The sequence below is a fragment of the Chrysemys picta genome, chromosome 2 (genome assembly GCF_011386835.1).
Source record: "Chrysemys picta bellii isolate R12L10 chromosome 2, ASM1138683v2, whole genome shotgun sequence".
NCBI lineage: Eukaryota > Metazoa > Chordata > Testudines > Emydidae > Chrysemys > Chrysemys picta.
The window spans coordinates 113,717,948-113,738,876 of record NC_088792.1 but is presented as its reverse complement, the minus strand read 5'-3'; the positions used below and the strand labels follow the sequence as shown (position 1 = coordinate 113,738,876).

Below are 20,929 nucleotides of genomic sequence, written 5' to 3'. Positions count from 1 at the left end.
TGTGCTGTGTCATCATCAGGGATACTGTTCCTGACAGCTTGTATTCCATCTGTGTGTGGGATGTTTGTGTAGAGAGCCTCTACATCCATGGTGGCTAGGATGGTGTTTTCTGGGAGGTCACCAATGCATTGTAGTTTTCTCAGGAAATCTGTGGTGTCACGGAGATAGCTGGGAGTGCTGGTGGCGTAGGGTCTGAGTAGGGAGTCCACATATCCAGACAGTCCTTCGGTGAGAGTGCCAATGCCCGAGATGATGGGGCGTCCAGGATTTCCAGGTTTGTGGATCTTGGGTACTAGATAGAATAACCCCGGTCGGGGCTCTAAGGGTATGTTGATTTGTTCCTGTGTTAGTGTAGGGAGTGTCCTCAGTAGATGGTGCAGTTTCTTAGTGTATTCCTCAGTGGGATCTGAGGAAAGTGGCCTGTAGAATTTGGTATTGGAGAGTTGTCAGGCAGCCTCCTTCTGGTAGTCAGACCTGTTCATGATGACAACAGCACCTCCTTTATCAGGCTCTTTGATGATAATGTCAGGGTGGTTTCTGAGGCTGTGGATGGCATTGCGTTCTGCACGATTTAGGTTATGAGGCAAGCAATGTTGTTTTTCCACAATTTCTGCCTGTGCATGTCGGCGGAAGCATTCTATGTATAGGTCCAGACTGTCATTTCGACCCTTAGGTGGAGTCCATGTGGAGTTCTTCTTCCTGTGCTGTTGGTGGGAGGGTATCTGTGTATCAGTGCGCTGTTCAGTGTTATCTTGAAAGTATTCTTTGAGTCAGAGGTGGTGAAAGTAGGCTTCCAGATCACCGCAGAACTGTATCATGTTCGTGGGGGTGCTGGGGCAAAAAGAGAGTCCCCGAGATAGGACAGACTCTTCTGCTGGGTTGAGTGTGTAGCTGGATAAAGTATGGGACTTGTTACAGCAAACAAAACCAGTCAAAATTTGCCTGGTTTTCAGATTCTCAGTGTGGTTTCGTTATGACAGTGTTGTCCAACTGCTCAGAAACCCGTCTTAAATTTGAACAAGTTTTGTGATAGTAATTCAGCAACAGATTTCATTATGAATTATTATATTTAAGATGTACTTCTTCTGTAAAGGGTACTTGTGGAGAGATGGTACTTTCTTAACCAGCAGATCTGCTTCCTGTGTGTATTCAGATTTGTATCTGCTGACTTAAGTGACAAAAATAAAGTTTTACTATGTTATACAGCTGTTAACCCTGCAGCGCCAACACCACTCAGAAAGAGGGAGTGGGATTCTTTTCCGGTGTGTGTGTAATCAACATAATTTTTTATTGGTTGCCAATTAATTATATCTGTGCAAACCCACTGAAGGCAGCTGAGAGAGTATAGAGATCACCTTGGCCATGATATGAAGAGAATGGCATTGCACAGTGTCACTGAGAACATAGTTTATCCTGCAGAGTCTTTTAAAGGAGACGGTGAGTGAAGGAGAGAGGCCCCAGCTTGGCTTTCAGATACAAGCTAGGTTCGCAGTTAGAAAAAAACATCCACTCATTTAGAGGCCGAGTACACTTGATATGGAAATCAGCAAGAGACAATGAACATAGAATGTTATGTCATTTTAACAGAATTAATTTCAGAGTACAACTGCATTTTAAGTAAACTAATCTTTTAAAGGTTATTTTGGTTTTTAAGAGAGAGATTTGATTTTTTTTAAAACTTAACCTTGGCACTGTAAAGAATTTGTTTAGAGTTTATTTATTTATGGCTTTGTTTTGTATGACTATTTGCAAGTTGAACAGTGAAAACTAAGTTAATTTAACTGTTTTAATTTCTGGTACATTAATGTAATGAACCAGTCATGCAATCTAGCAAACTGTACAAATTACATTTGACTTAAACCCATTTAAATTGTGTACTTTTTCAGTATTTTCTTTCCCAACCGGAACTTAAAATGAATCTGTTTATACAAAATCACCCTGGCTTATCTAAGAAGCGGCACTAATTTATTCACTAAGTACCACAGTGTGATTTCTTAGTTCAGAGCTTTATCATCGGGAAAGAAAATGTGATGTCAGAAATTCTGGACTGTGTCATCGCTGATTGTATCAAGCAAGATAACAGGAATACAAGGAGCCCAACACTGGAAACAGTTACTCAAGAGCCCATTCACCAGAAACACACTTATTTACTTCAGTGGGAGTTGGATTCACCCCCTGGTCTCCAATTCAGCAGGGATGGATTTAAGCTCATGCTTAAACAGTTATTGAATTAGGCCCCACGTGAGCAGTACTTATCTTCATTAGGACTATTTAATAACTTGATCCTAACCAGACTGAAGTCAATGGGAGGCTTTCTATTGATCTCAAGGGGCTTTGGATCAGACCCCTAGAGTCTGAAGAATGGGTCCAAACTACTTTTACTTATTAACTAGTCTCACTGAGAAAATGAAATACAGAAAAAGTTAAGGACTCATTTAATGACATTTAATAAAACAAATAATATTTTTATATTTCTAAATAATTTTCATATCTGCCACTCCATCCCTAAGGTGGTTTAATAGGTCAATATTGACAGGAGGCTCACTCAAAAATATTGTATTTTCTTTCTGCATAAGTGAATAATTAAAAAACTGTTGAGTGAGCTGGACGAATTCCTGATGACAACCTAAAAGAGACTGGTGTTCAAAGACGAAAGTCTGCTGTAGAAGCCAAAAAGCCAGACTCTGATACCCTTACACATAGGTGGCATCTTTGTTCAAAGTCGTGCCAGTGGAGTCGATGGGACCACTCATGGACTCAGTTGCTACTCATCTTGAAACACTCAGAATCGGGTCCAAAGTTGGTTTAAGTCACATTAGAATTTGGAAGAAGATTGTTTGCTAAATAGAAAAGGGAAAATGACCCAATAAATGCATTTTAAAACTTCTTAGAGGGTATTACAGAAAATAAAAAGCATATAAAGCTTTTGACAGTATTTCCTCAATTGCAGCTGAGTGTTTTGATCTGCGATGCTCTTGTAGTTTTCCTTGAGATTTTGTTTTTTCTTTCTTTCTTTTGGGCCTCTTTTTAGAATTGAGCTCAGGACTTCCCCTCCTTTATGATAACACTTCTTCCCATCTGAAGAAGATGGAAGTGGAGACTGTGAAGGTAGTTGGACCATGGCCAGCTCTGCACATCAATATAAACAAGGTACAATATCATAGTGTATGTCAGAAAGCTCCTTTTGTTACTTGATATTCAGCAGCTGATGTTACTTCATCATTAATTCAACCCAATATATTTGGCTGCAACTGTTTCACTTATTTATCTAGCATCATTTTCTTATTGGTCTTTAAATATTTCCTTCCACTTTCCCTTTGAAATTCAGTTCAGCTGAAAGTAGGAAATAAAGGCTTAGTGTGTGTATGTTTATATATTTCTCAATATATTTCAATTGCCCCATTCCTTTTAAGGTGTATTATTCACTGTGCATGTACTGTATGTATTTGAAATATTTACAGGATGGTAGCTGAATGACAGTAGGTTGTGGGGGGCGGGTGTGGGGAGAAAGAATAGAGATCAACACTATCAAATGACAAAGGATTTTATGGTCTTTTATTTAAACCATGATAAAGCTACTTCAGCTGTGCCATTGTTCTGTTTTAGCCTTGACGGGTTACTCAGCTAGGTAACGTAAAAGTGTTTAAAAAAATCATATTTTTTCTTCACATAAGAAGAGTGTGTTATGTTTTAGAACTACCTTGGCATAGGTTTACATGACAGAACCATAGAACCTGGTGCCTCATCCTATAGCTATTAACTTCAGAACTCTAGCTGAAGCCAATGGAGTTGTGCATATGATAAGTCTTGCAGCATCAGGCCCTTTAAGGCTCAATCCTGAACCCAGTGAAGTCAATGGAAATGTTGGCATTGAATTAAAGAGATGGAGAATCAGGCCCTTAATGAATAAAGTGGTTGAGAGAGGAAGTCGTGTTTGGAAAGATTTCTGACTCTCAGTTCAAGGAGGAACCTAATTAAATGACTTTGTTAGTTTCATACAGAGGCTTCTACATTGATGCTATTTCAGCACAGGATCAAAGCATAAGCAAAGAAGGTTAAGAAGCATCTTGATTACCGTCTAGAAGTATACGCACAAGGAGGAAATTCCTGATACTAGAAGGATCCCTATTGATGCAGACAAAGGCATAACAAGTTCCAATGGCTAGAAGTAGAAGTTAGAAATTTGAGCTGGTCAGAAAATGTGTTTATTTTTTTTCTCCCTGTGAAAAAATTTGACAACTTGGTGAAAAATCAAATCTGAAATATTTTGACTGAAAAACAGAATATGTTAATTCAGAAATACTGCTGCTGTGCCTCATGGGAGTTGTAGTTTGTGTGCCTCCTGCTCTCTCCTCTATAGACTGGGTTCCCTTTTGGATATGGGGAGGGTGTGCATCCTGGGAGTCATGTGCCCATAGCGCATCATGGGCAATGAAGTTCAGTGGGTGATCCCAGCCCATACAAGAGAATGGGGACTTGAGGCAAATAAACTGTAACTCCATGTGGCACTGTGGTGACATTTCCAAAGCTGAAATATTTTGAGTTTTCAGCTGAAAATCAAAACCTTTTTGGTTTTGTGGTGTTTGTATTAAAAAAAAAATTATCACAACACAGACACTTTTTGGGGGGGAAAAAAAGTCAAAAAAATAACTTTGAAGAAATGTTTTCCAATAGCCTTATTAGAAACACTCAAACAAAGGCATACATTTTTAAGTGAGGTTAACTAACCATTGGAATAACTTACCAATGGAAATTCTCCATTGCCTGGAGTCATTAAATTAAGATTGGCTGTCTTTTGAATATTGTTCATATTTATTAAAGTAGTGCCTCGGGGGCCTACCAAGATCAGGCATTATGCTAGGTGCTGTACAAACATATACTAGTTTCAGCCCTGAAGAGCTTTCATTCTAAATAGACAAGACAGACATGGGGTATGAGAGAGATCCAACACACACAAATAATATGCTGGCTGCAAATTACTAGTTACGAGGCTCAATGCAGGAATTAATTGGTGCAGTTCTGTGGCCTATATTATTCAGGAAGTCAGACTAGATGACTATAATGGCCCCAATGTGGCCTCAAAATCTCTAAATTTATATTTTAAATTGACAACTCATTTGAACCTGTCTTTTCTAGTTGTTAATTCCCTTTTCAAGCAAACTGCTTTGGGGCTGAAATTTGTCATGCTTGGTATCAAACAAAGGTGAATTTTATGAAATAATTGGATCAAATTAGGTTCAGTGGTTAGAAGTTAATTTGATTGTCTGCTACAGCAAACTCCATCTCATGGGAATGAAGAATGGTTTAGGGAAAGGGGCAGAACAAATCCAGTTGATGTGATGATTACTGTCCATTCTTTTGGTGAGCAACATAAATCAGTTTTGTGATGCCTGTTGGTCTCTTTGTCATCAGTGAGATTATCTTTAGCCTTCAGGGTGAAGAGGAATATTGCAGGCATAAATATATTTTAATTTCCTTTTTCTCCTCGGCTTCTGTTTCCTTGCAAACATCTCTTCTTCAGTTTCTCACTGCTGCAGACCACTAAGTACTGACTGTTCACCAGTGATGTTACTTACGCTAAAGCTGCGCAGCTGCCCGTCCCTTATAAGGCAGCAAAGCCTGTAGCTATTGCAGTTGCAAATGACCCCTGACTGGTGAGAAAAGATAAACAGTTGACTGGTGTTTCTGAGGTTCTTCTCTGATCTGATGCATCTCTGTGCTGAATAAGGAGCAGGATGTGTTCAGATGGGCCTTGTCTTCACTAGAAAATAAGGTGTGTTCTTAATTTGTGTTGGCTAACCTGTGGAAACTGATATGGTTTAAGAACCTAGTGAAGACAAGGTGATTTGTAGGAAGCAGGCTGATAAACCCCAGCTTCCCTCACAGTCTGCTAACTCATGTGAAAACGACAACCTCCTTGTCTTCTCTAGGCCCTTACCTTGTGTTTGTTACTGTCTGTTAGCTAACATGAGTTAAGAAAACATTTTTTTTTCCTAGTGAAGATATGCACTTTTACGCTTAAGGAGAATTCAGAGAAATAAACATATTAAAAATTAACTTAATAGGCAAAGACACATATTAAAAATAAATTGGGGGGAGGGGTAAAACTATAGACGTTCCTGTTTTTATCCTTATTTGGTTCCAAACAACATATGAACTTTTCAGAATAGAGAAGAAGGATTGAATCCCCTTAAATTTAAAGTGGAAAAAACAAAATCAAAACAACAATAGGATGGCAATAATAAAAAGTGAATACAAAATGCAAAATAATACCAAGTAATATAGTGAACCCATGCTATTAACAAACAGCACTGATGAAGTTGGTGATGGAAAACTAAAGTGCCATCAGTTACCCAAAAGGGGGGCATTTGTAATAGTGATTTTTAATAGCATTTTGGTGTAGTATATCTCTAGTATTTCCACACCCACCCATTCAAAAATCATGAGCCTGTCTTGAAAATCATGAGGTGTGGTTCTTTGTTTACTAATAACTTTGGGGGTCACTTTGTCTTCTGGATTCTGACCTTATAGAGTGCACTCAGCTCACATTTTCAAACTAGATTACTTTTCTAAAAACATGACAGCTGATATTGTCCTGTATTCACATGAATCCAGCAGCCGAGGCTTTCAGAAGAACGCCAAATATAATGAGACTCACAATGAAATTACAAGGATTGCCAGAACTGTATCTATATGTATTTCTTTAATGACTTCCACATTGAATGTGCTGAGTTTACACATCAAAATGGGATTTTAATAACTGCCAATCTGGCACAGGGTCTGAATACAGTTGCTATTGTTATGCTTCATTCACCATTGTAAGCACTATGAGTTCTGGAAACTTAACAGACAATTTTGTTTATTATGTGTAAGCACAAAATAGAGTGGAGTTCAGCTTGCATTTTTACAGCCTGACAGTATATGTGCTCTACAGTGCTGATAGTTTTAAAATCTTGTGTTTTGTCTGTAACTTTAGTGCCCTCGTGGCCAAGATGGAGTCTGCTCTGCAGGCAGCTCTGGCCAAGAGAGGGCATGCACAGGAATGGAGCAGGAAAAATCCCTTCCACCCCAGGGGCACCTGTTCCAACCTCCCCCCCCCCCCCCCCGCCCCCGAGTGAACACACACACAGGAAAAGTACAATGGATATAACAAAGGGAGATATTTATTTACAGAGGGATGAGTGGAGAAAAACAACAGGGGGAAATATAGGGGGAGCAGTAGCACAGGGTTGCATCCAAACCAAGGCCCCACAAGCCCAGTGGTAGCACCGTCTGGAAGGGCAGACACTCCCCACTTTAGCTAGCAGCCTCCCTCCCTATTCCCAGTGCAAAGTTAGAAGCCCCAGTACTCACAGCCCCATGCAGCTCTGAGCAGCAGTGACACTGGGTCCAGCTCCAGCCTGTCCTTCTCAGGCGATTCCTCGCTGGCACAGTGCTCCTCCTGGCTCCTGTCCTGGGGTGTCCCTGATCGGCCGCCCTGTCCTTCCCAGACTTCAGGCAGGTTCTCCTGCTTCACTTTGTGAGGGCCTGTGGGCTGCAGCCCTTCTCTCCCCCAGAGCTCCAGAGCCACAGTCCCCAGTTTCCCTCCTTTCTTTTACTGCTCCCCCTCCCCCCTAGGAAAAAGATTTAAAGGGGCCATGCTCTCTAAACCCCAAAGGGATTACATGTCATAAACTAAGCAAATATGGTTCCTAGAGAACACAAAGAACCTATCTTTATTGACAGCACTTCATACACTAGAACCTTACTACTCACACTAAGTAGTACCTTACACTCTGAGTAGCAGAGTATCTCCGTTTCTTTTAATTAGACTATTCAGGAAGTAAGGCACCAGTCAGTGTGACTGAGGGGGCACAACTGGTCCTTGTGTGTATATACCATTGAATGAGTCCAGGATGGCATGGCAAACTTAACACTGAATATCTACTTTACATGAGACCTATATTATTATTTTCATGTAGATTTTTGTATTTATTTTTTTAAATTATAGATGGGTGAAGTCTTGGCTTTACTGGTCTTGGGGTTCCCCTGAGACCTCTTCCATTCAGTTCCCCAAGAACTCAGTTCAACTCAAGTCATGTCACTCAGATTCCTTTATTTGGCATGCAGCAATGCTACACTGAGGTTGCTCAGACTCTAGTGTACAGGGTGAGTATAGGGCATACCACACATCCCAAGTTACACAGCAAACCTCTTCTTTTATATATAATTGTACAACACCTTGCATTTACTATACATTGCATCACATGTTTGGGGACTGGCATGGTCACTTTCTAGGAACCAATCCATGTACAGCACACGGTGTGTGCACGATTTACTCTTTACCTCATCTTATGTTCCAGGCTTATTTTATTCATTGTTATCTTGTCCATTGTAAATGGTTCCCTGGGTGTTCCCCCTTATCTTATCTAGTACAGATGGTTTGTTTCCAGCCTGCGAATCCACTTACCCCCCTAATCCTATCTCCCAAGAAATGAGGCCTCACTCATGTCCAATTATTCATGTCAAGCCCAGCCAACAGTTGGGTACATCTACACTGCGATAAAAGATCTGAAGCTGGCTGAGATAAGCTGACTTGGTCTCGTGGGGCTTGGTCTGCAGCACTATAAAATTACCGAGTAGATGTTTGGGCTTGGGCTGGAGCCTGAGCTCTGAGACCCGATGGGGGGAAGGTCCCAGAGCCTGAATGTCTATACTGCAATTTCATGGCCCTGCAACCCAAGCCCTGTGAGACCAAGTCAGCTGACCCAAGCCAGTTGCAGCCATGCCATGGGTCTTTTATCACAATATAGATGTACCCATTGATGTCAACGGCAAAACAACCATTGACTTCATTGCAGCCAGAATTTCACGAGTATGAAAAGAGGAAAAGCAATGGAAAAGTATTCCAATAATAACAAAATGCTGATTGTTCCATTAGTCTCCTTCCCTTGTTTTGCTACCAGGCATCATTGTTTTAATTAAGTACATTAGGCTTGAACGATGCTTAGAGGAGAATGGAAGTCTACTGAGCTTCCGTTTCCTTTGATGCATCCTGAAAGAACCATTATGAATTGAAACAGATGCCTGAGAGCATTATAATCTGAAGTTATTATCTGAGAGGATACCTTGTTACAATGAAATGTATCCATTTGCAGCATGGAGGTACAAGGAGGCAATTCTTTGATACCATATTTCATTTATATAATATTTTTGGCTAAACAACTACTGAGTACAGGAATTGTTAGTATGGAAGGTGCTGTTTTGTAGCAGAAAGATCTGTCATCACTCCTGTGGATTGACGGACAACTTCTAAGTTTCAGAATGTATTTTGAAGTCAGCAGTTACGGGTTAGATTGTACCATTAGCTGACCTAAATAAAGGGGTAGTGCACAACTGTACGTCCCAAGGGTAGACCAGCCAGAATTCCCCCTTGTTCCAACTACTTCTATAGCAGTAGCAGGTTACTTCCTCCTTTGCCTCAGGTCAGTTTTGCTGACGAGTATGTTGGGAATGAGTGATGTGAGGAGGGCAGAGCCAAGACTCTACCCATTCCCCTGTGAGGGATATCAAAATTCAGAGCTATTCCGGTCTGTGCCTGCTAGAGCCTGAGTCTGCTGACCCAGGCTTTGAGACTCGGGTTTTTCATTGCAGTGTAGACATACCCAGGAGACGCTGCTTTCCCACTGCTGCTTTGACCCACGATGCAGGTAGCTTGCACAGGGACAGAAGAGTAGGCCACAATCCTGTCTCTGTAAGGATTACATTGGAGAATGCAGATGCAGCTACTGGCTACTGAACTGCAGAGAGTGGTAATGTGTTGAATGTAAAAAAAAAAAAAAAAGCCAGCTGGGTCTTTAAGTATCATTCCCCCTTGTTTGAACAGTGAAATACAATGGGTAAATCTAATGTGACTGAAATCATAATGTCATCTAATTAGTTTCAAGCCCTAAAACAAAGATTGGTTTTAACATGCCTTTTAGAACTGTCATTGTATTCCAGTGTGCTGCTTGTATTCCCTTTAGAGAGCAGTATGCATATGAGTAAACTTGCGGATTATAGCAGCATTTAAAACATCTTCAGGCAATGAAAATCTGCTTAATGAGACAATTGGCTGATCAGGGGTTTGCACTTTCCTCATTAATTTTGTCTGTCCAAATTACCTAAATGGTATCTCCACTGAGGAGCATCAGTTGGAAGCTCAGCAAAGCCATGTCAGTGAGTGAGTGTTTCAGATGGATTTTTTTTTTGTAGTGGTTGTTAGAATTCCTGTCTCCTGTATTACATTTGTGTTTGAAGTTCAATAGATAACTTCAATTCAGTATGTTGCGCCAGCTAGAAACAGTATTTTGTTTTGTTTTGTTTTCAGGTATTTTTTCATGGGATAAAAGCCAAAGAGACAAAGTAAAATGTGCAAGTATTTTTCCATTAACAATTGTAGATATGGCTCAGAAAATAGAGGTGCAAGATTGATTAACATTCATGCCAAATACAATAAATCAATCAATAAACAAACCAGGGTGGATTAAATTATGATATTCAGTCAGTTGTTTAAAAGCGTAGCTGGAAACCACAGTAGCTTAGGTTCACAAGGCAACTGCACCACCAATATTATGCCATTTCAATGGAGTTCAGCACAGTCTGAAGCCTCTTTCTGGGTACTCACAAAATAGTTGCATATGGCAATATAATCACAAGGTTGAGTTGTTCTGCTCCTAGAAAGTTTCTCCAGATTCTTGACCTCCCATATTGTATGTGACTGTTTTTGGATTGATGAAGTGAGCAAGCAAGGTGTTGGTGGCCACAAACTGGAGGGGGGCATAGGTCCCGGTGAAATAAATGACCAAAAAGACTTTTGAGGCTAAGGGCTGGGTAGTTTCAGTTATGTATAAAATTCCCTGCTGCATCTCAGAATACACTTGCCAAAGGTGAACTAAGGACATACACTGGGCTTGATTCACTACTGCCTTGTATCGTATAAATTTTGTACACATGGACGAAGGCAGTATAAAGTTGGTGTGAATGATACTGCCAAGAATGACTTGAGCGGATCACTGCAGACTACTTGGCTCTGGGAAGAAGGATAAAGGAGTTTGAGGCGCAAGTGGTGTTCTCATCCATCCTCCCTGTGGAAGGAAAAGGCCCAGGAGAAACCGTTGAATTGTGGAAATCAACTAATGGCTACGCAGGTGGTGTGGGAGAGAAGGCTTTGGATTCTTTGACCATGGGATGGTGTTCCAAGAAGGAGGAGTGCTAGGCAGAGACGGGATCCACCTAACGAAGAGCGAGAAGAGCATCTTCGTAAGCAGGCTGGCTAACCTAGTGAGGAGGGCTTTAAACTAGGTTCACTGGGGAAAGGAGACCAAAGCCCTGAGTGTACGTGGGGAAGTGGGATACCAGGAGAGTACAAGAGGGGAGGACTCCTGCCTCATACTGAGAAAGCAGGACGATCAGCAAGTTATCTTAAGTGCCTATACACAAATGCAAGAAGCCTGGGAAACAAGCAAGGAGAACTGGAAGTCCTGGCACAGTCAAGGAATTATGATGTGATTGGAATAACAGAGACTTGGTGGGATAACTCACATGACTGGAGTACTGTCATGGATGGATATAAACTGTTTGGGAGGGACAGGCAGGGCAGAAAAGGTGGGGGAGTTGCATTGTATGTAAGAGAACAGTATGACTGCTCAGAGCTCTGATATGAAACTGCAGAAAAACCTGAGAGTCTCTGGATTAAGTTTAGAAGTGTGAGCAACAAGGGTGATGTCGTGGTGGGAGTCTGCTATAGACCACCAGACCAGGGGGATGAAGTGGACGAGGCTTTCTTCGGGCAACTAACAGAAGTTACTAGATCACAGCCCTTGGTTCTCATGGGGGACTTCAATCACCCTGATATCTGCTGGGAGAGCAATACAGCCCGTGCACAGACATTCCAGGAAGTTTTTGGAAAGGGTAGGGGACAATTTCCTGGTGCAAGTGCTGGAGGAACCAACTAGGGGCAGAGCTCTTCTTGACCTGCTGCTCACAAACAGGGAAGAATTAGTAGGGGAAGCAAAAGTGGATGGGAACCTGGGAGGCAGTGACCACGAGATGGTCAAGTTCAGGATCATGACACAAGGAAGAAAGGAGAGCAGCAGAATACGGACCCTGGACTTCAGAAAAGCAGACTTTGACTCCCTCAGGGAACTGATGGGCAGGATCCCCTGGAAGAATAACATGAAGGGGAAAGGAGTCCAGGACAGGTGGCTGTATTTTAAAGAATCCTTATTGAGGTTGCACGAACAAAGCATCCCAATGTATAGAAAGAATAGTAAATATGGCAGACGACCAGCTTGGCTTAACAGTGAAATCCTTGCTGATCTTAAACAGGGCTTTGGAGCTGTGCAGGCAAAAACCTGCAGCTCCACTACTCCAGAGCTGCTCCGCGCTCCAAAGCTCTGATCTTAAACATGAAAAAGAAGCTTACAAGAAGTGGAAGATTGGACAAATGACCACGGAGGAGTATAAAAATATTGCTCAGGCATGCAGGAGTGAAATCAGGAAGGTCAAATCACACTTGGAGTTGCAGCTAGCAAGGGATGTTAAGAGTAACAAGAAGGGTTTCTACAGGTATGTTAGCAACAAGAAGAAGATCAGGGAATGTGTGGACCCCTTACTGAATAGGGGAGGCAACCTAGTGAAAGAGGATGTGAAAAAAGCTAATGTACTCAATGCTTTTTTTGCCTCTGTCTTCACGAACAAGGTCAGTTCCCAGACTACTACACTGGGCAGCACAGTATGGGGAGGAGGTGACTATCCCTCTGTGGAGAAAGAAGTGGTTCAGGACTATTTAGAAAAGCTGGACTAGCACAAGTCAATGGGGCTAGATGCACTGCATCCAAGGGTGCTAAAGGAGTTGGCGGATGTGATTGCAGAACCATTGGCCATTATCTTTGAAAACTCATGGCAATCGGGGGAGGTCCCGGATGACTGGAAAAGGGTTAATGTAGTGCCCATCTTTAAAAAAGGGAAGGAGGAGGATCTGGGGAACTACAGGCCAGTCAGCCTCACCTCAGACCTTGGAAAAATCATGGAGCAGAACCTCAAGGAATCAATTTTGAAGCACTTCAAGGAGAGAAAAGTGATCAGGAACAGCCAGCATGGATTCACCAAGGGCAAGTCATGCCTGACTAACCTATTTGCCTTCTACGATGAGATAACTGGCTCTGTGGATGAGGGGAAAGCAGTGGACATGTAATTCCTTGACTAGCAAAGCTTTTGATACGGTCTCCCACAGTATTCTTGCCAGTAAGTTAAAGAAGTATGAGCTGGATGAATGAACTATAAGGTGGATAGAGAGCTGGCTAGATCGTCGGGCTCAACGGGTAGTGATCAATGACTCCATGTCTAGTTGGCAGCCGGTATCAAGCGGAGTGCCCCAAGGGTTGGTCCTGGGGCCGGTTTTGTTCAATATCTTCATTAATGATCTGGAGGATGGCGTGGATTGTACCCTCAGCAAGTTTGCAGATGACACTAAACTGGGAGGAGTGGTAGATATGCTGGAGGGTAGGGATAGGATACAGATGGACCTAGACAAATTAGAGGATTGGGCCAAAAGAAATCTGATGAGGTTCAACAAGGACAAGTGCAGAGTCCTGCACTTAGGACGGAAGAATCCCATGCACTGCTACAGACTAGGAACCGAGTGGCTAGGCAGCAGTTCTGCAGAAAAGGACCTAGGGGTTACAGTGGACGAGAAGCTGGATAGGAGTCAACAGTGTGCCATTGTTGCCAAGAAGGCTAATGGCATTTTAGGCTGTATAAGTAGGAGCATTGCCAGCAGATCGAGGGACATGAACATTCCCCTCTATTCGACATTGGTGAGGACTCATCTGGAGTACTGTGTCCAGTTTTGGGTACCACTCTACAAGAAGGATGTGGAAAAATTGGAACGAGTCCAGCAGAGGGCAACAAAAATGATTAGGGGGCTGAAGCATATGATTTATGAGGAGAGGCTGAGAGAACTGGGATTATTTAGTCTGCTGAAGAGAAGAATGGGGGAGGGAGGATTTGATAGCTGGTTTCAACTACCTGAAAGGGGGGTTCCAAAGAGGATGGATCTAAACTGTTCTCAGTGGTAGCAGATGACACAACAAGGAGTAATGGTCTCCAGTTGCAGTGGGGGAGGTTTGGGTTGGATATTAGGAAAAACTTCTTTACTAGGAGGGTGGTGAAGCACTGGAATGGGTTACCTAGAGAGGTGGTGGAATCTCCTTCCGTAGAGTTTTTTAAGGTCAGGCTTGACAAAGCCCTGGCTGGGATTATTTAGTTGGTGTTGGACCTCCTGAGGTACCTTCCAACCCTGATATTCTATGATTCTGTGAAAGACAATCAAATGAGGGTGGTAGCATTTCGCACTCAGTCTGCACAGGCGTAAATGACTATGCAGTGGTCAAAACAATGAAAAACTGGGATCACCACTCACATCTTGTTTTCAGCAAGATGAGGGGAACTCTGAGTGAACCCTTGCTATTCCATTGTCTGATTTTTCCCTTAAAACATGTAATTAATCATGGCCTCCTGATTTAAGGGCCTGTGTTTACAAGACTGGCCCCATCCCTGCTCAATTGCTTTAAATTGAGTATTGCTTATATTAGGAGAGAGACTGGCTCCTCTTGATTTCTGCCACGGAAGTGTTTGTATATGGGAACTTCTGCTGGTTCTTGTTTGCTTTCTTCTAAAGTTTATTCCAGGCAAAAAAATCTTTAGGTCACTTTTGAATAGGGCATCAAATTATTTCTGTCAGCAGAACCTGTCCTGCTGTGGATTTCTCAGATCCAGAGCTGGAGAATTACCCTTCTTTATGCAAAGAGGAGTTACCCTGTGGGTCCTGTCCTGTATGTCTATGCTGCAGTTAGAAACCTGCAGCTGGCCCGTGCCAGCTGAGTTGGGCTTGCAGGGCTTGGGCTAAGGGGCTATGTAATTGCAGTGTGGACACTCTGGGTTGGGATGCAGCCCGCACTCTGGGACCCTCCCACTATCACATTCCGGGACGCAATCCAGTGAGGGGTTGTGTCCCCACCTGCCCTGCAACCTTGGGTGCCTCACAGTGCTTTGCTGCTGTAGCACCCAAACAACATGCAGGTCACACATAGCTGCAGCCTGCCTGCACACTCTGGCTTCCACCAGACTCAGTTACCACTTGCAGGGTGACTCCCCAACACATGCCCAATCCCAGATTTTTCCCCAAAATCATGTGTTCTGCATTGTCCAGCCCTCTCCTGGATGGTCCAGATATTAGAGGTCTGTTGCCCCTGTTAAGGGATCAATGTACGACCAATTGCTACTTTAATTCGAGTTACCAAACAATTCAGTTTAAACACAACACTGGATTAATTTTGATTTAAGAATAAAACAAGTTTATTTAACAACAAAGAGAGAGGTTTTAAGTGAATACAAGTATAAGACATTAAAGTCAGAAATGGTTACCAGAGAAATAAAATAAAATGCTTTCTAGTGTTGAAACTTAACACACTAAACTTGGTTCAAGGTGAAATTCTTACCAAACGTTCCCAGCAACAGGGCTGACCAAATTCTCGGGTCAGAACGTCCAAAGGCCTGGTTTCTTTGTCTTCTCAGCTGAGAGAGAAAATACCCAGAGTCCAATTATAGTCCAGTCAACCTTTTAAATGCATTTCCCTGTAGGTTACTCCTAGATAAAGTTCCTTCCAGCTGTGAGAATGGAGGCATGCAGTCTTGTGGAAGAAAAGGTTCCATGTTGTTGTTAAAATGCAAATTGATCCGTTCCTGCCTCCCACCCCCACCTTCACTGCCAAAGACTGGCCACTTGACCTGTGATTGTCAACCAACTTTAATGACACCTGGCTAGAGACATCAGTTTGTTCTTTGTCTTTGAGAAACAGGTTTACCTCTTCCCCAGACTTGTCTGGCAAATACATTTCAAGTATAATTTCAGCTTATGTTCATATCTTTACATACATTTCACCAGAACTGACCAGCAAGTTATTAGTTTTCACATGATACTTCACAAGACATATTTTATACAAAGATTATTACAGTGGTGTGTAGGGTGTGAAAATACGGTTGCATTCGGTCACACTCACATTGCAGGGTCCTGGGGCTTGGGCTCTAGCCCAAGCCCAAAGGTCTATACCACAATTAAACAGCCCCTGAGCCCATGTCAGCTGGCATGGACTAGTCGCAGGTTTTTAATTGTCATGTAGACATACCCTCAGAATCAGTGGAAATAGGAATCAGTGTGAGTGTTAAGCTTATTGGATTTTTCTGCTCTTTCTGACAGAACAATTCAGAGGAATCAGAAATCAAAGACTGAGGGCCTTGTTCTCAGTTATACTAAGGTCCCTGTATGCCACTTTGGCAGTGTAAAGGGGTCTTATAGTGGATGTAAATTACATTTTGCATTCACTTTCAGGCCCCTTTACACTGTCAGAGTGACATAAAGGAGCTTGAATATAACTGAGCATTGAGCCTCTGTCCCTTTCTCCCACAACCCAATTTCCCTTTCTGTGGAATATTTTGCTTTTTCAATATAATTTTAGGTTTGGAAATTATCTTGGGGACAACCCACTCCAGGTCCTGGCTCTTTCCCCATATTTCTTAACGCTCTGCGTCTCTCTGTCTATCCTAGTAGCCAGTGGTATCACACTTCCCCCAATGGCCTTTATTATCTTGGTAATAGATTAAAGTTAAGTCTTTCGAATAATTTGTCTTGTCAGGCATTTCTATCAGGTTATGAACTTGAAAACTTTCCTAAATGGAGTTAAAACTGGTTGTTCAAAGTAAAATTTGACCTAATCATTGTGATAAATCATATAATCTCTTTCTCTAATGTATGTTGCCATGTTATCTTTTATGTAAACAGGGTGAAGACAAGAAAGTTTCTGAGAAAAGTCTTCATCCCCCAGTGTCCCCTTCCTCCGTACCCGATCATATGAAATGTAACATCCTTAAAGCTCAAGTAGAAGCTGCTTTTAGAGTGGGTGCCCAGGTGAGTACACCTTTTAATTTACCCTCTATATTTCCCCTTTCTAATGCTAGTCAGGACGTAATGTTTCATGTGAAATCACTCCATATTTTCCAAAGTCTGACCATTTCCTTAGGAAGTGTTGTCTCATCTCCCTTAGGTATCCAAAATGACATAAATTGCTCTCGATCTTTCCATAGGCCATCAGAACATCTAGCTACTTGCTGTGATTTCAGGGTGGTCTACAGAGTTCATTATTTCTGAACCATCTGCTGTTCATCAGTGCGTTTTTGGCTACAGCTGAATCTGTGAGCTTTCAGGCCTAATAATGTTTCATTGCCAAAAGGTTGGGAACAAAACAGGAGTTGAGCAGATGAAATGTGGCTTGGTTGATTCCCTTTCCCGCATCCCTTTCAAACCCTAAAGCCTATAGTTTTTCTGTTCATAGAGCAGTTTGGAATTTTGCTGATCATTCATTTTTTATTTTTGATTAAATATTGTATTTTAGTCCTCACCCTGCATGGAAACTGTGATTTATAGATGGTGAACATCATATTTGGATGCCTAAATATTGATTCCAGAATTCTTTAGACATACAGGTGTGAAAATTTTAGCCTATGTACTTTTGTGCTAGTTTGTTTTTCCAGTCATCCATTCGAAACATTAACATTCCATGAAGTTATTTCAAATTCAGAGTTTTCATGGATAGATCCATATTCACAATCTATGATTTGTGTTACATAAATACAACATATAGCCATGTGACATAACTGTTTTCAGCTATGTAACAAATAGATGACATGAGTGTAATGATATTATTTCTTCTATTGAACTTTCTTGAAACCTAGACTATTCCTATGTAATTCTTTTGGAATGTAGTTAGTGAAATAAGGATAATATCGTCTTCCATAACAAGAAAGAAAGAAAAGAAATACAAGGGAGAGAATCCTATCTAGGTTATTGAATCCTGTCATTAGATACTTCTGTTACTTTGTGTGTGTGTGTGTGTGTGTGTGTGTGTGTGTGTGTGTGTGTGTGTGTGTGTAATCTCCTTTGGATACACACTATTTTACTACTTCCATTACTTTGTTTCTTCCATGGTGACAGGTTTCAGAGGGGTAGCTGTGTTAGTCTGTATCAGCAAAAACAACGAGGAGTCCTTGTGGCACCTTAGAGACTAAAATTTGTTTGGGTATAAGCTTTCATGGGCTATAACCCACTTCATCAGAGTGGAGTGGAAAATACAGTAGGCAGGTAAAAATATACAGCACATGAAAAGATGAGAGTTGCCTTACCAAGTGGGGGGTCAGTGCTAACGAGGCCAATTCAACCAGGGTGGATGTGGCCCATTTCCAACAGTTGACAAGAAGGGGTGAACATCAACAGAGGGAAAATTATTTTTTATAGTGACCCAGCCACTCCCAATCTTTATACAGACCTAATTTGATGGTGTCAAGTTTGCAAATTAATTCCAGTTCTGCGGTTTCTCGTTGAAGTCAGTTTTTGAAGTCTTTTTGTTGAAGAATGGCCACTTTTAAGTCTGTTATTGAGTGTCCAGGGAGATTGAAGTGTTCTCCTACTGGTTTTTGAATGTTACAATTCTTGATGTCTGATTTGTCTCCTCGTTGTTGTTTTTTCTTCCGATACTAACATGTCAGGTCAACTTGCCCTCCAAAGAATTTTCTTGTAACAATCATCTTTGTACATTTCTCATTGTTGTTCCCTGGCAGAGTTTTCATCTGACAGTTAAATTGCAATTCATGCAGTTAAAGCCATGGAAGTTTAAGACCGCTAAACCTTGGTTATTCAGTTTGCTAGAGATTTCTAGAACAGGCAGTGTAAATTTTATGATGTGTTTTTGAAAAACAGTTCCGTCTTCTCTGAATCTGATATTATGCCAACTATGTTATATTACAGTATGTTTCCTGTTTGAATGTCTCTATTCTTGCCATTCTTTTTCATGCATACACCATGCCTTTGTATCTATTTCTCAAGGATGTTGCCTGACATGTATTTGCGTTTTCTCCAAGTATGCTTACAGTTACGTTCAACTGTGCAGTTATATGCACATTAACACTGTGTGTTGACATATTCATAGTAAAGAATTTTTCATTATTCTGATTGTTTGTAGCTACACAGAACATTTGTGAAACACGTTTCTTCCATCTCTCCTGTTCTGCTCCCCCACCCACTCCCTGGAGGCTTTCTAAGTTACATCTTCCTGAGTTGTTTTTACATATATGTAACATTATATTCTTTTACTGTAGTTACATTGTAAGCGGGTATCAGAGAACAAAGTACGTCTGCAAGTCTTTTCTTAATGTAGACACATTTCCCCAAACAACTTTAGCACTCACTGTGGATTAAATATTAATCTGTGTTCCAGGCCTCATGAGAGGAGATCATATGAAATTCCAAACAGAGGGAGAAGTAGCATGTGTTGCTGGAGACTATTGACATAGTGCAGTTTGAAAATCATGTAGCAACGGTTGCCTAAGAAGGATAGTCCAGTGATTAAGATGTTGCCTTTGTCTGAGGAAATCCAAGTTCAGTTTTCTACTCTGCCACAGTTCCCCGTGTGACTTTGGAGAGGTGTGTCATAAGAACATAAGTATGGTCATACTGGGTCAGACCAAAGGTCCATCCAGCCTAGTATTCTGTCTACCGACAGTGACCAATGCCAGGTGCCCCAGAGGGAGTGAACCTAACAGGTAACAATCAAGTGATCTCTCTCCTGCCATCCATCTCCACCCTGTGACAAACAGAGGCTAGGGGCACCATTCCTTACCCATCCTGGCTAATAGCCATTAATGGACTTAACCTCCATGAATTTATCTAGTTCTCTTTTAAACCCTGTTATAGTCCTAGCCTTCACAACCTCCTCAGGCAAGGAGTTCCACAGGTTGACTGTGCGCTGGGTGAAGAACTTCCTTTTATCTGTTTTAAACCTGCTGCCCATTAATTTCATTTGGTGGCCCCTAGTTCTTATATTATGGGAACAAGTAAATAACTTTTCCTTATTCACTTTCTCCACACCACTCATGATTTTATAGACCTCTATCATATCCCCCCTTAGTCTCCTCTTTTCCAAGCTGAAGAGTCCTAGCCTTTTTAATCTCTCCTCATATGGGACCCATTCCAAAACCCTAATCATTTTAGTTGCCCTCTCTGAACCTTTTCTAATGCCAGTATATCTTTTTTGAGATGAAGAGACCACATCTGTATGCAGTATTCAAGATGTGGGCGTACCATGGATTTATATAAGGGCAATAAGATATTCTCCGTCTTATTCTCTATCCCTTTTTAAATGATTCCTAACATCCTGTTTGCTTTTTTGACTGCCGCTGCACACTGCGTGGACGTCTTCAGAGAACTATCCACGATGACTCCAAGATCTCTTTCCTGATTAGTTGTAGCTAAATTAGGCCCCATCATATTGTATGGTGTTATTTTTCCCAATGTGCATTATTTTACATTAATCCACATTAAATTTCATTTGCCATTTTGTTGCCCAATCACTTAGTTTTGTGAGATCTTTGTGAAGTTCTTCACAGTCTGCTTTGGTCTTAACTATCTTGAGCAGTTTAGTATCATCTGCAAACTTTGCCACCTCACTGTTTACCCCTTTCTCCAGATCATTTATGAATAAGTTGAATAGGATTGGTCCTAGGATTGACTCTTGGGGAACACCACTAGTTACCCCTCTCCGTTCTGAAAATTTACCATTTATTCCTACCCTTTGTTCCCTGTCTTTTAACCAGTTCTCATTCCATGAAAGGATCTTCCCTCTTATCCCATGACAACTTAATTTACGTAAGAGCCTTTGGTGAGGGACCTTGTCAAAGGCTTTCTGGAAATCTAAGTACACTATGTCCACTGGATCCCCCTTGTCCACAGGTTTGTTGACCCCTTCAAAGAACTCTGATAGACATGATTTCCCTTTACAGAAACCATGTTGACTTTTGC

At 41.6% G+C, this 20,929-nt stretch overlaps 1 protein-coding gene across 3 annotated transcripts in view; it reads left to right on the top strand.

Moving 5' to 3' along the window:
- Window positions 1–20,929, top strand: part of EPB41L4B (erythrocyte membrane protein band 4.1 like 4B) — a 263,311-nt gene that overhangs the window by 162,127 nt on the left and 80,255 nt on the right. For all 3 annotated transcript variants that reach the window (XM_065584005.1, XM_065584006.1, XM_065584004.1), the window contains exons 17-18: window positions 3,032–3,150; window positions 16,862–16,987. In XM_065584005.1, the coding sequence (XP_065440077.1) occupies window positions 3,032–3,150; window positions 16,862–16,987 (245 nt within the window). The remainder of the gene's footprint in view (window positions 1–3,031; window positions 3,151–16,861; window positions 16,988–20,929) is intronic.